The following is a 16290-nucleotide window of genomic DNA, read 5'->3' on the forward strand; positions in this document are numbered from 1 at the left end:
TAAAGTTTTATTTTTCATGTTTAACTGTTATAGTAGGATGGAGTTCAGTTTGTTAAGGCTTTAATTGTTCTATTATTTTGTGCATGACTGTTCCTGTATTTTTTTATTATTTATGTTGTTATGTTGCACATTGCTGTTTTAATAGTGCACATGGCTGCTACCAAAAAAGCCACTAGATGGCATTACATATATATCTTAATTAAATTTTTTAAATTTGACCATTAGTGCCTAGTGTGGTGTATTACAGATCACTTGTATCACTTTGCATCACTTATATCAAGCCCACCTTTTGAAATAAGATATTGTAAATTTGATTAATCAAACCAATGACTGACCATAGATTAATCTCAAACTGGCATAGGCCCCACTGCTGTAAAAAAAAAGAAAAAAAGAAAATCGAGAATCGAATCGAATCGTGACCCTAAAATCGGAAATAAAATCGAATCGAGGATTTAGAGAATCGTGACACCCCTAGTGTGTGTGTGTGTCAGAATAATGGCTAATGATGGGAGTGTGCTGCTTTCCGGATGGAGGCTCAGGCGGACGTTTTCTAACGTGTAGAAATATTGCAGATCGTTATGGACACACACACTCTTCCTCTGCTGTTAGAGCATCCTAATGGGCCTTCAATCAATACACACTCTCAGCAGCCACACAGGACTGCTCCACTAATGTGGCTCTGTCAGTATTGCTGTAAGAATATGTATATAATATTTATATTAGGACACAATTCTGTGTGATGTGTCTTGTGGAAAGGCCTGTATTAGGCAGAATATGCTGTACAGTACACGCTGTTTTGAAATGCTAAGAAAGCCTATAAAACTCCAAGGCTGTTACATAATTGATGAATTCTCCTCATTCATATTTAATTACTTGAGCATTCATTATGCAAATTCATGACCCCCCGCTAACTGCTCTGGAGAATCAATAATTATCGCTCTCAGAATCCTTCTGCTATGTCTTGCACACTGTCATATCTCAGTATTTTGGTGCAGAGTTATACTTTTAGCTGTGTGTGAGTCATGTGTGTGTGTGTGTGTGTCAGCTTCGTTTCTACATGACGACATCATCTCTTCTACATGTATATCTTAATACTTCAGTAATGTTAGCACTTCTTAATCCTCACAATCCTGTGCAAATACGTCTCTTACATTCCTGTTCAATGACAGTAAATGTAGGGCTTATAGAAAACCACACTGTAACTTACATTTTAAGGGCAACTGTGCATTAGATTACACTAAAGAAGCTAGAATTACACAGAAATACCAAATTACTGTCATTAATAGAGACGAATCGATCAGTGTTTCAGGGGCTAATGTTGATTGTATTTCTGCTTGATTGGTCAATCGCAGATCCTGATTAAGGCTGAGCCTAGATGCCACATTAACCTTTCCATGTGAACTTAGTAATACATTATTGTACAGAGCTTGTGTTATGAATTTAGAACCGGCATGCATTTTTCATAAACCACCATACTGCTAAAGGCGTAAAACTCCCTAAAACTCTTGATATGAGGAAATAACTATAGCCCTTTTAAAATAATAATACTGTAGCATGAAGGATAATTTTAATGCACACTAAACTGAATATATTTGTTAACTGAATAAAAAAGGAAATTGTTGCTGATTTTAATACTCTAATGCCTCTAATGGCTTCAGAAAAAAACATTATAAATTGATATTAAACTTGTGTCTTACTTGTGTAATAGAGCTTTTGAGTATTTGAGTATTTTAGGTCAGTTTATAGGGTTTATGGAACTATTTAAAAAGGAAGCCATGGTAAAATTATTTCTAAGGTCTATTGTTTACATTCCTCAGCTGTTTTTCTGATAATGAAGTCTGATTCCTTCGTATATTTTAAATTTTGTGGGACAAAGTAAACCCAATAATAATAAGTTTTATATTATATGCACTCCTAACAGTACAGTCACAAACCTATATTAAAATAAATAAGGTAAAATAAAACCGTCAGAATCTTATAAAAAAAATCTTGGAACCAACCACATTTAAAATGCTGTTGAACTCAAGTCTGTAAATTCCCTTGTAGAATTGCAATCTCATATTTAACTGCACTGTGGAGATCATTGTCTTCTGCTGTGCTGTGATACTCACTGTACTGGTCTGAGTGACGTATTCTCTAGAGGGGTATCCAGTTAGCAATGTTAACACTAATTTTCTAAAGATGCCTCCTCCAGTAGACATATCAGTTTAAAACATTCTACAAATACATTAGTTTGGGTCATATATCAGTATTTAGACATAACTAAAAAGTTGTAAGGCCTGGACCAAATAAAGTAGGTGTAAAAGCATAACACACTAAATCAACACACGGCCCCCTAACAAAATTATGAATAAATTAATATAGTCAGCTATTCCAAAATGTACCCATTGCTGACACAGATGTGCAAATGCACAAACCGTTTGTTTAACTTCTTTAGAGAAGTATATTCAATAGGTCTCTATGAAGCAAATAAATATTAACCAATTGGCACCATGTCGAATGCCAGGCATGAGCCAGAGAGGTTTAAATCACCCAGCTGTGGAGGGAACAGGTGGGATATGAGTTCTTTGGGTCACCAGCTCTAAGGTGTGTAATCAAATACATTAAGTGTAGTGCTTTTTTCATTGCCTTACCTGTATGTTCCTCTTGGTGATGTTCTGAGTGATGTGCACTTTTCCTGTGCTCGGATCCACGCCTTCTAACGACACGGCTGCCTCCCCGATCACGTCATCTCGTGCAAACCGGTCAAAGCTCAGCACCAGGAAGTGGAGTGTCAGCTCAGGCAGAGAGCTGTATGGGACGCCATAGAAAGTGAAGGTCTCGTCGAAGGCCGGCTCCAGAGTCTTCCTCATCACTCGGGTCTTCACTCTGTGCTTCTTCTCTGGTAGAATCGTCATTTTCACGTACGGGTCGGAGCTTCCTGTTTGTTCGTCTACAGCCGGGAGACCACTTGCGCCCAAAATGGTGACCACCAGGGCCTTCTTGGGGAAGTTATAATCAATGGCGAGGCTGAGGGTGCCCAGAGAGAGCGAGCTGAGGCTGAATGGGGTTGGAGTCTTGCTGGCTGATTCACAGCTGCTGCTGGCCGAGCTGCTTTCCATACAGCAATAATCAGCGCGGATGGGCAGTGCCCTCTCTAGGCGCGGTGGACCAGTAGGAGGAACCAGATGGTTCATCTGCAGCTGAGCCGCGCATTCAGGGTCTGCATCCACCAGCAGCGTGCCACAGTGACCACGCTGCCTTGACAACGGCCCCAGGCCCGATCGCCACCGGCCTGCCTTTATGATCTTCTTGCTGTTGCTGAGCGTCTCTGGGTAGATGCTGATGCCCTTCAGCATGTGGATGAACTTGTAGGGGGGGTCCACAGGAGGGTCGTAGGGGCCACTGTTCAGTTTAAACGAGCCAGACATTCTGCGATAGTGACGCTGGCAACATGTCCACAGGAAGATGGCCACGACCACCGTGACCACCAAGACGCCAGCGCCGAGGAATCCCGCCAACACCGGGGACACCTCTGTGTGTAAAAGAGAGAGAGACATTATTAATAAAGATTATAACATGACATAATAGTATTAATCTCCACACAGTCTTGGTCAAGCGACTGTCGATGTTGAATCCATTTTCCAGCATTCTCGCACACAGGACATCAATGACTCATCGGATCACTTGAAAATACGGCGTTCCGGTTCACCTAGCTATTGATTGTTTACACCTGGACTGTTAGTATAAATACCCCTAAGTTTCCTCGCTCTTCTATGATGTGTTTCTCACTATTTATTGGCTTTTCGTGTTTTGACCCATTTCTGTATTACCGATTACCTTTTAGCCTTGCCCAGTTTATTGCTTGTTTTTCTGTTACCAAACTAGCTTGTATTTTTGACTACCCTCTTGCCTGTTCCTCTTCTGCTGAATTACCCATTATCAACCTTGCATACTCCTCTACTCCCTGGTATGTTGTTTATGCTGCCTTATTGTTATTGACCCTGCATGCCCTAGACTCTCCTTATATGCCTGTCCCCTTTGTCAATAAACTGTTTAAACTGTTTAAACTATATCAGCATGTGTCTCTCCTGGCCCTGGCCTGTGTGATAATTTGCAGAAAAAACTGACAAATTATTTAAGTTTTTAATCAGGTTTCTATAAAATGATAAAATATATGTACAGTACTGTTGAAAAAATAAGGCACATTTAATCATTTAACATAAGGGCATTTAATCATTTTACAGTATTGAGAGATTAATTTAAAATAACTAAACAAAGGAAACCGACAAAATATGTAAAACTAAAGAAAATCATTTATAAAACAGACTATTTATAAAATACAGGAAACAAAATCTGGAAAAGATTTTTACTACATTTTTTACTACATTTATTACTACTTTAAATGCCTAAAATTAGAATCAGATGTAGCACTTCAGCTGCAGATAAATAGAACATGGTTAGAAAGGATTTTGGAGGAGCCTGTTGACATTTAGCTTGGTTTGCTTATGATTGTTGAAGTGGTATCACCATCATGAGATTTAAAGAACTCTCTAAGGTCTTTTATAATTAAGATTGGATATGCATATGAGTCTGGGCATGGATTTAAAAAGACCAGCCATTCTACTGTCTGGAGAATATATTTAGGTAAAATAACTGCCACTAGGATGTGTAAAAGGCATCTCCAACAATTCTACAATGTAATCACAAGACCTACAGATCACATAGTCACAGTATATGCATCTACCATCAGACAGGGACTACTATTTTGATTTTCATAGGAGATGTTAAAGGAGTAAATACTTGCTATCAAAAAATACAAAACACATATAATCCATGTATGCACAGAACCTTGTATCCATATTTTTGATCTCGTTCATATTTTTACATATATGCTAACTATTCTTTATATTGTATCAAAATGTCACAGTGAATGGCGCAACAGAAACGGTTCAAAATCCTTTTTATGAAGAATGTTTCAGAATAATTCAAATCTTTTTATGCTGAGTTCAACCGAAATATTCTTCTTCTATCTTCTTTAATAAAGCTGTCATTTTGCACTGTTTCATAGATTTTAGTTATTTTAATGACAGCTCTGTTTCAGTACAGTGTGTGTATCAGTTCTGCTATCAGAGCAGATCAGCTGAGGTGAGGCACCAACTGGCATTTAAGTCCACCGACAAACACCAGCGGCCTGCAATCTGACCCAGTTAGATATGGAACAGGGAGACTACAGGGAGGATGTGCAAGCTAGGGTGTGTGTGTGTGTGTGTGAGTGTGTGTGTGTGTGTGTTTGTGTCCTCTTTGATAAATATTGCAACACTGCTGTACATTCACACGAACATAAATCTGCTTAAGGTTGGCCAATACAACAGAACAGAATGTCATGATGCTGCTCCACAATTTTAAGTTTCATATATTTTATTTTCAGAACATACTGTTCATTCCCAAGCCGTCTCTATGTGGAAATGAATAAAATATGCTTGAACTGAACATAGCTCTGAGGTCAATTTAGCCAGGGACTCTCAGGCCCCTCCTTACAGTGAGCAGCAGACATTATGGAGGGAAAGACATAAGGACAATGTGTCCATTGCTGTTACGATAACTGCAGTTTTTTAACTGCAGAATTTCCCCACATCCCTTAACCTGGAGTTCAGATTTTGAACGAGGCACAGTACAGAGCAGCCAATAAGAAAATATATAATTAACATTTTTATACTTTTTTGAAGGTGCAGTAACACACACAACCTGTGCAATTTAAATAAAAGGTTGGGGAAAAACTGTGTAAAAATTCTTGAAAAGATGGACATTTTTCTTTATCACATCTATGGTGTGGATATTTTTTGGATATTCTCATTTTGGAGCAAGCAACAGTTCTACAGATTCTATAATGCCAAGGCAACAACAATTAATTTTTGGACTGATGCTATTAACTATGTTAAGAAAGTAAAAGAAAGTTACTACTCTTTATTTCTTTGTACATTTATATGTAATTAACCCAATGTGAGTTCTACACTCACATTTTTTTAAAAAGCTGAAAAATCATACTTCTCTGCCTGATCAGGAGTAGGTGGGTGATTCATAGGAAGTAACGTCACCACTCTAATGTGAATAAGTAGCTTTTTTCAAGCTCTCTGATAGAAATTGGTTTTACATCTAGGTGTGAGAACTAATTATGTAGTAGTGATTCGTGAAAATTACAAATTTAAAAATATCTAGACCCCTGGGGCTTTAGAATGAATCAGTTTAAGTTTGAATTTTTAACTCTTTTTTTTTTTCCTGATGCGTTTCCTGTCTGATGGACTGATGCTGCTGCTGATGCTGTCTAAATGGCGGATGCTGACAGCAGCACTTCTCTTTATGATCATGGAGAGCTCATGGCCTAATGGTGAAAGAAGATCCACCAGTAAAAGTCAGATGAGTATCACTTACAGTAAATGCAACCGGATGAATCTGTGCTGTTTATTCCTGGCTCAGATACAGCAACAGCTTCAGCAGCGTTTGATTGGCCGCTTCACTGACATATCTAATTAAAATGATCTTTGGGATATTTCAGTGCTGGAGCAAAGGAGGGCGAGTGGAGAGGGGGGGGGGGGGGGGTTGTCTCCACACTGCTGCAGTAACAACCTCTAGACTTCTGGGAAGGCTTTAAACAAGAAGCTGGACCATTGCTGTGAGGAGGAAGGGTTTGCTTTTTGCTCCACAAAAGTTCAAGTGAGGTCGGGTACCTCACTGATATTGGATGATTATATGATATTCCTATAGACCAGTGTTTTCTCATACCTGGTCCTGACATTCAAGTGGGCTGATGTGGGTGAAATCTGTGGACTGACCATTGGGGGCGCTATTAATGATATACCTGTTTGTTAAATAAAAAAAACAAAAACGAATAAAAAAAAAAAATAACAGAATAAAGAAGCTAGCAGTTATCTAACAGCCCGTGTCAAAAAATCTTTAATAAATTTTTCTGTTTTGGAAAATTAAGTTTCTAAATAAAGAGCATTTTTGAGACGGACTGTCCGATTTTTTTTTTTCATTATAGTTCAACCTCCCGGGCCAGATGTTTCTTGCTTGCGGGCCGCATCTGGCCCACGGGCCGCCTATTGCCGACCTATGCTCTAGAGCATCCCTTTCTTCCTTTTTTTTCCCAAATTAAAAAAAATATATAAATAAAAACCACATATGCAGCTCTGGAAAAAATAAGAGACCACTTAAAGATTATGTTTTCCTTGATTTTACCAAATCGAAAACCTCTGGAATATAATCAAGAGGAAGATGGATGATCACAAGCCAACAAACCAAGCTGAACTGCTTGAATTTTTGCACCAGGAGTGATATAAAGTTATCCAAAAGCAGTGTGTAAGACTAGTGGAGGAGAACATGCCAAGATGCATGAAAACTGTGATTAAAAAACAGGATTATTCCACCAAATATTGATTTCTGAACTCATAAAACTTTATGAATATGAACTTGTTTTCTTTGCATTATTTGAGCTCTGAAAGCTCTGCATCTTTTTTGTTATTTCAGTCATTTTTCATTTTCTGCAAATAAATGCTCCAAATGACAATTATTTGGAATTTGGGAGAAATATTGTTCGTAGTTTTTAGAATAAAACAACAATGTTTATTTTACTCAAACATATAGCTATAAATAAAAAAAAAATCAGAGAAACTGATTCAGAAACTGAAATGGTCTCTTATGTTTTTCTAGAGCTGTATATTTTAAGTATTTGTTAAATTAGTTGTCAGCTAAATTGGCAAATATGCACAGCTTTCTGCCTCAAGTCACAAGTCATTTTACACCTGGTCACTCCTGGTCACTTCATGTAACTAGTATCTGGATTATGTCTTGATTTTACCACATGCATTTATACTTGGTAGTCCAAAGCACTTCCAGTTATTCAGGCTGAATTCTGATTATTTTGTGTGACAGATTATTCAACACATTGCACATTGTGTTGGAATTATTGCTGTTTTTTTATTTATTTGTTGATAGCTATTTAAAAATATGGATATGTTTATACTGTCATAACGTAGATTAAATCTTATGATCATCTAATGAAGTGGTTCAAGTGATCAGATTTGTTTCTGTTTTAAATGTGTCTTGGAGGTGTTTCCCTTGCATTTTTATATGGCTTGCTCTTATAATTCTGATACTTAAGACTCAAGTGCCCAGGTGTCAGTCAGGTGTAAACAGGGTCATGTCTTTACTCTGCCTATACTTTTTATGTACTAGTTAGTTATATTTGTCCTGTAACTGTTGGGATATATTTTAATCATTATGTTAAAGATCACTAACACTAATACTAATATAGGACTATTTTAAAAGTTATACAATCCTGTTAGTTGAAGAAGAATGACAGTAGAAGCTAATTGTGCCACTGATACTTGAAATAACCTTTGAATTTCTCTTTACATTTAAACTTCAAGTTAAAAAAGCAGAAGAAGATTTAGCACAAAACAATCCAAAACAAACTGTCGCCTTATCCTCAGTTTTATATTTTCCACTGAGGTTCACTTTTGACACATTTATGCTCCAAAAACATTTATTTCAACATGAATATACATTAACATCTGTTTTTCTGTCTCTCTTGAAACAGGATCTTTTTCTTACTCTGCCTTTGATTTTGACATATGTTAATTACCTCTGTTCTGACTGGTTGCCCTGTGTTATTCCCTGCAAGTTAGTTTTGCATGTGGGGGCCTTGTTGTGAGCAGGCTGAACATTTTGTACAGCTTTGAGCTGAAGTGACCTCTGTTCACGTCTCTGCCTGTCACGTTTGCATGAGCTTGTTCAGAAGCCTGGCTTTTCTGCTCTCGCTGCTCTGAAGGCTGTGTGAGGAGCTGAGTGTGTCAGCGTGGCTTTAGGGCTTTTTCGCTCTGTTCTGTTCTCTATTTTTACATCTCCTTTCTCAATCATATTCATACATTTATTCCTTTCCCCCAAAAACGGGGCAGAGCATGAAAGCTGAGCTCCTGAAGCTGTGAACAATCTGTTCTTTGTGTTGTTTGATTTATTCGTTTATTTGTACTTCTACTGGTGGAAACATTGGTATTAGTGACAGAGTTAGTGCTGTGCGATATGACGATAAATATTGTAGGGAAATATCGTTTCTACAGTAATTTTATCAATTTTTCATGCAAATACATAAAGTAGGCTACGCTGAAATGTATTGGCGTGGTCACTTTGCATAAACTCGGTTTATGTAAGTGATAATAAAGTAATCTTCGCAAAAAAAGCTTCATAATGTGGTTTTGCAACATGACGCTGTTTAACGTTATTTAACGGACACGCACGGACACGCCGGTTTGCGAAATGCTTTACGCTATTAAACTCACGAGAGCTGAACAATGGAGATGCATTGTTTCTTAAAAAAAAAATAGCTACTGCATCTACCTCATCTGTTTTCATTTGATACATATATATATTGCTGCACTAAAAGGTAGTAATTATCATTTGTGAAAGTTGGGTTCAATGTCACTTTGAAATAAAATTGGTAAAAAGTAAGCAGTGATATTATTTTGTCATATTTTTCGAAGAATAACCAAAAACATACTTAAATGATATATATCATTATTGTGATATAAAAAATTCCATACCGTGATAAGAACATTTTTTTCCATATCGCCAAGCACTATTAGGAGTAGTGGTGTAAATCGACTTTTAAAGGAGAACTCCAGTGTAAAATTGACTTTGGGTGTAGTAAAACATGATAAAGAGTACTAACCTTTGTTGAATATCCCACCTAAACCTCACCCCAACAACAGGTGCTTTGGGGCATATTTTGCCCCAATAAATCACTTTTTACACCATTATCCAGGCTCACAGTAGCTCCATACCTCATTGTTGGTGGTGATGGCAGCGCCCGGAGAAGTAGGTTACGCTACGGGTTGTAAACAGCGTTTTTTAAATAAACTTCTTGTGCACTTTTAAAATTCTTAATGTTTTAAATATTAGGGCTGGATTCTACCATGTGGTATGTGGAGCTACATTGAGCCTGGATAATGGTGCTAAAGCAATTTTTCTGGAAAAAGTACAAAAATCTCGAAACGCTGTGGGAGAGCGGAGGTGGGCTTTTCAACAAAGGTTAGTACTCTTTATCATGTTTTACCCAAAGTCAATTTTACACTGGAGTTCTTCTTTAATAAAGGCTTTTTAAAAATAAATAAAATACGTTGCATCAGATTGGCAAAATTAAATTATATTAGAAGTAAATAAAATCATATTTATACAGTATTATAGGAGATCTAGAGTGACTGAAGTGCAGGGGTCCAAGTAGATAAATGGTTAGTTACTCATGCCAACCTTAATACCGCAGCAACCCATGGAGATGTGTTTGGGATGTCCAGGAATCCTGATTATTTGCAAATAACAGTAATTTTAAATGACCGATTTCTGAAACAAATCATATTTGGCTGCAGTCTGAACATGGCCTTGTTGACTGGTCACATTGTGTGTGTGCCAGTCGGGAAACTGAGCACTAGTATATTATGGGGAAACCAATTACTACACTACATCTGCCCCCCTCTCCCTACACAAAGCCCAGCTTCACATGTTCTGTTGTTTTTAAGTTTATTATTAATTTAAAATGTAAAAAAAAGGTTGTTTTTTGAATGCACTCATATTCTTTTCATTTTTATTAAAAATAAAATGAATGAAATTTAGTTTGGGATTTATTATTTGGGTGTATATTTAATGAGAAACTAAGGCAATCATTTTGGAGATTTATTGTTTAAGCTCCAACCCAAATCTAACACATTCAGCCAATCAAAACTTCAAGAACAGATTGGGTGCATCAGGTGGGGGTGTATCATATTGGGTGCATCAGGTTTATCTGGGTTAGATCTAAAGTCTGTGGGAAGGTATCTCTCCGGTAGCTGTTCTGTGAAGGTTCCTGTCATAAAACACTATGCACTTAAACACTAATGGACCTAAAATACATTGCACTTTGTCAGTTTATTATAATGTGTGAGGAAGGGTGAGAGGATGCAAGTGCATAGTGTTTATTCGGGTTATCCCAAGAGGAATAATCAGAAATGACAGGGGGTCAAGACAGAGGCCACATGGGTCACATAGGCAAATCTGTCTTCATAAAATCACAAGGGCAGGCAAAGGACAAAACCAGAATGAACTAAAAAGCCAAAACACTAGTCAACTATTTGTTTTAGCTCATTTTCTTTAAAGTTCTTCTCTTACTTCTTTATTAATTTATTCATTTTAAATCTACACTGTTTAAATCCCTGATTTATTTAGGTAAAGCACATTAATCTGAGTAAAACAAAAGTCTGCTTTTTATGTAGCCATAACAATGGAATTTTAAGAGAGAAAAAGTTTAAAACAACAACAAATGAACCAGTCTGACACTAAACTTTGCATGTAAACTATTAATAAAAACAATCTGTTGTTAAGAATCAATACAGTTTTGCTGAAGATATTATTAAGATAATTTTTAATAAGCACGGATTAGTTCTATAGCACAACACATGCTTTCATCTTAAACCACTCAAAAACTGGAAGGTTCGGTTACATCCCAGCACCACACAATATGAACCACAAAATAGATAATAAACTGAATCACAACAGGAACACAGAGAACTTAGTGATGAAAAGAAGGTCTTATGTTTTAAAATATTTATTCCCAATATTCTGCTATATATATATGTATATATCAGTATATGTTGATGTTTTAGCTCCATCCAGCTGCTTGTACCATTTCTAACTCACTCATATATTTGTAGAATGTGTAAAACTAACTAAAAAGAGCCTAGTTTTTTAGCTATTAGCACAGCAACAAAGCAGACACCACAGAGCACATTTAATCATTACTAAAAGTAAAGCAGCAGCAGTCAGAAAGCTAATAAAGTTTTTAGTTCTAATTAATAAGTAAAGAATATTTAATCTTGAGAGACAATAAATACACTGTACATTATGAAAGCCATACATGTAATACCTTATCATATGTAATACCAATCAACCTTTATTTTCACTCGGGAAGAAACATTGAGGGTGACCCTCATTTACAATGTTGCCGAGCCTTTGTAACATCAGAGGGATTGAACACATTTAATGATAATTTAGAAATAATAAGAAATAAAATAGTAAAAAATAAATAAGTAAAATAAATAAATAAAAGTATGCATTTTAAATCAACACTTAATAAAAAATATATATGTAAAACAGAAAATTCTAAAATATCAATCAAGCTGAAAATCTCGGTTTAGAATGTTCCATATCTCTAGATGAATGCATTCTAATGCATTTTAATGTATTCTTATTCTTTAATTATAAACCCTAAACACAAAATACTGAAACTGCATCTATTTACATAAAATTGTCTGGTATATCTAGAAAAAGTCCAAAACATAATAAAATGTCTGGGTGTGGCGTGATCTAGAGCTTGCTTTATCGATCCGTTTCCTTACTTGACATGTCTCCCCTTGTGTGCCTTTCTGTCTGTCACTCGTTTTTTTTCTTTGCCTCTATCTTTCCTTCCTCTATCCCTCTCCCTCCTTTAGGGTCTGTGATCTAAGACCCCATGTTCAGGTCGCCGTGGCAACAGCGTGTCCATTCCGGTCACGGCCGGCAGAGCTGATTTGGATTCTGCACTGATCACTGAGCGAGTGAGCTGATGAGAACAGGATGTGTACCTCCGAGGCAGAGCAGGCCAGAGGAACTCACACCAGAGTGCTATCCTCACTGCAGCAGCCTGAGAGAACTCTGAAATCGTACTTCAGCAGAAAATCTCATTTACATAGTTCCCCATTTTACCTCAGATGTAGCTGAGCAGCTAAGATCAACTTGGTGTGTGAAATCTGCTTCGTTAGTTTTATACAGGCAGTGTGGAGCTAATGTACAGTAGTAGCTAACAAGTCCTGGAACTGTATTACACTTACTCTATTTTAACACTATTGACTATGAAAAGGAACAGGAACTAAAACCGTATAAAACCAGGTCTGATAACCAAAAAACTAGTTATAGTCTGAGAAGAATCTTAACAGAGCACCGTTTTGCGCATCTCAACAGAAAATATTGACCTGCATGTTCACACCGTGAAGGTGCACCAGCAGGTAATCGGGAAAAATCTTACGTCCAGACCACCATGCCCATCAGTGTAGATATATTCCAAAACTCCGAAGGTATTTTAATAGTGTGGGCGCAAGGATAGACTGAAAATAGGCTGGAAATAGAATTTTGATGTGGTCTAAAGTAGTAATTAGCATCGCAACACATCTTGCACAGATTGTACGATAGGGCCCCAACAGTCAAACATTATTCACACACATGCTCACATAGTCACACTTCTGAACTTACATATACACCCACATACGCATGCTATTCTCCACACGTCCACAGCATTATTGCACTTGATTGTCACATTTCTGGGATTTCCATATAAGCCTATTTAGGTCTTTTTTTAGGCTGAAGAGCAGTCTGAAATCCACAGACATTAACTCACTCTCCCTTTCAGTAAAATACACTACCCTCCAAAAGTATTGTCACAGTGAGGCCAATCCCTTTATTTCTGCTGTAGACTAAAAAAACAGCTAAATATGAGACAAAATCAACATTTCAGCGTTTATCATTTGACTAAGGTATTTTTGCTCACAAGAAAAATTAGTGGGTTCAGATAAAAAGTGCAAACCAGATCCAAGTGTAAATAGCTGTAAATATTTTTTTTAAAAATCAGTGTAATTTACATTTAAGATTTTTTCTATTGAAAAGGTTATGTTGTTAGGTTAAACTATTCATTTAATTAATATCCCTCCTGTCAGCCTCTTCAGTGCAGTGTAATGTTGATCAGAGGGAAGAGTGAAAGCTGGGTTACAGAGGGCTGTGTAGAGAACAGAGAACAGAAGGAGTGAGGGAAAAGATTAAGAAGAGCTGGGAGACTTCAGAGCTTCTCAAATGCTGAATTGATTGTGACGGCTTTGAGGTGGAACTGCAACCCAATCTGTCAGCTTCCCTTTCACTCCAGCAGGCAGAATAAAGGAGCCTGCTTTGATGCATCTTGCAGCAAAAACGATATTTAAAAGCAAGCTTTAACTTCCTCAGAGCTGCATATTCCACCTCGGTGTAGTGAAACTAACCTTGAAATTCATTTTCTTACATGTCCGCTAATTAGGTTCTGAGAAATTGCAGGATATATTTTAATGGCTTCAATGTGAGCAAAATCTCTGTTTTCCCATTTACATTTACATGCTTTTATCACAAATCAGTCAAAACATTATAACCACCTGCATCACATAATGACAGTCCTTCTTGAGCGGCCAAAATAACAAGCATGGACTGCATAAGACAACAAATTGTGCTGCTATAGCTCTTCTGTGGGATCAAATCTGACAGATTAGCCTTTCCTACATGCATCAGTGAGACTCAGGCACCCATGACCTTGTTGCTGGTTTACCAGCTGTCCTGCCTTGACGCATTTTTGGTAGGTATCAAAGACTGTAGAAAAGCATGTACGGATCTCATTTTTCTCTCCTAAATTGTCTTTGTTTCTATATTGAAATACTACAAAATTAATAGTTGAGTCTGGCTTCAACTCTGGTATGATTTATGTACAGTGATTAATATTTTGGTTTTGATCACTGCATACAGGTTACACCCCACAAGACCCATTTTTACCCATTGTACCCATTTTTCTGTTTCCAAAAGTCACCTAGAAGAAATACGGTATTTTTTCACAATATAAGGTATACTTAAAATACATTCATTTTTCCATAAAAATCAATTAATCGTCAATGATTGGGATGACCCCACTCATCCCTCACACGAACTGTTCTCCCTCCTGCCTTTGGGAAGAAGGTACCGCAGCATCCGGTCCAGCACGACCAGATTCTGCAACAGCTTCTACCCCCAAGCCATCAGACTCCTCAACTGCAGAGACTGAACTGATGTTTTTTCTGTACATGCACACACACTCTTACCCCACTTACCCCAGAAAATGGAAAGCACTAAAAACCCTACTACCTCACTGGACTCTATTGCACACTGTGTAATAGAGGTAATTACTACCTCACTGGTCTTTTTTGCACACTTTTTGCACACTGCATAATTTGCACACTGTCTTGTTATTTATTATTCTTTGTCTGTATTGTGTTGTATTGTCTGTCTGCACTTTTGTACTGTTGCACTATTGTTCTGTCTACACTGTGTTTATGTGCACCATGGTCCCTGGAGGAACGTTGTTTCGTTTCACTGTGTACTCTGTATATAGATGAAATGACAATAAAAACCACTTTGACTTTGACTTTGATGCACCTTATAATCGCGTCTTATATGAGAATTTTAACAGTCAGGTTGTAAGGAGCAGTAAAGCCATTCTACTAAGGAGCAGCGTTATCCAGATATTTCAGTTTAGTTCTCCAGGAGAATTAGCATTACCCGCTAAGCGCTAGCCATTTGGCAGTTCAGAGGTGAAATCTAAGCTTACTGTAAATAACGAGAAGCGCTTTACTTAACCAAATTAACAGTTTTCAGGAGAGAAAACTGTCTATATTAATATCCAGCGCTGGTTTGACTCATCTGAAAATGCTTTTTTTTTTTTAATTACAGTTTTATTTACTTAACTTAGCTTAGAATTACAAGTCTCGCCCCCAGTGGCGGTAGTAGGTAGGTAGGCAAATTTAAGATGGTTTTATTTGACCACAATTTTTTGCAATATATCGACTCAAACAGACTCATCTGTACTGAATGCAAATCAAATGTTAATGTAATTCATTATATAACACTGGTGTAATTATATAATGTATGATTACAGAATGAAATATGAATGTACAACAAGACAACAGAGACAACATGACTTTTGACAGTAAGCACTCTTTTTCATATGCATCTTTTTCTCTCTCCCTGACCCCTCCTTCTCTCAACCTCTATCTCTCTCCGCGTCTCTTTCTCTTTATTTCTTTCACCTTGTCTCTCGACCTCTCTCCTCCTCTCTCGCTCGACCCCACCCTATCTCCTCTAAAGACAATAGCTTGTCGTCTCTCCTCTTTCATTGGTCACTGCGACTCCTCAGAGACGTGGATGTACATGATGTCACCATTTTTTTTGGGCAGCATCTTAAAACCCATCTGCTCTTGTTGCTTAGAAACAACCCCCAAAGAGAGAGATAGAGAGGGGAAGCATCACCACATCACATACAAACACACACATATACTTATATATTACATATATATTATTGTTTTTCATAAGCCGCAAGCAGCTTCACACTTGTACCTGTGATTACCTGATTCATTAGAGAGATGAAGACATAAAGATGAAGAGGCGAATTGGTTAAGCTTTATTAATAGTATGATTAGTGTTTATTAG

General features: G+C 37.3%; 1 protein-coding gene across 1 annotated transcript in view; it reads right to left on the reverse strand.

Annotated features, from left to right (window-relative positions):
- syt11a (synaptotagmin XIa) overlaps window positions 1–16290 on the reverse strand; it is a 45056-nt gene that overhangs the window by 15732 nt on the left and 13034 nt on the right. The window contains exon 2 of the mRNA XM_007254721.3: window positions 2634–3514. Within this exon, the coding sequence (XP_007254783.1) occupies window positions 2634–3514 (881 nt within the window). The remainder of the gene's footprint in view (window positions 1–2633; window positions 3515–16290) is intronic.

The sequence above is a fragment of the Astyanax mexicanus genome, chromosome 3 (assembly GCF_023375975.1).
Source record: "Astyanax mexicanus isolate ESR-SI-001 chromosome 3, AstMex3_surface, whole genome shotgun sequence".
Lineage (NCBI taxonomy): Eukaryota > Metazoa > Chordata > Actinopteri > Characiformes > Acestrorhamphidae > Astyanax > Astyanax mexicanus.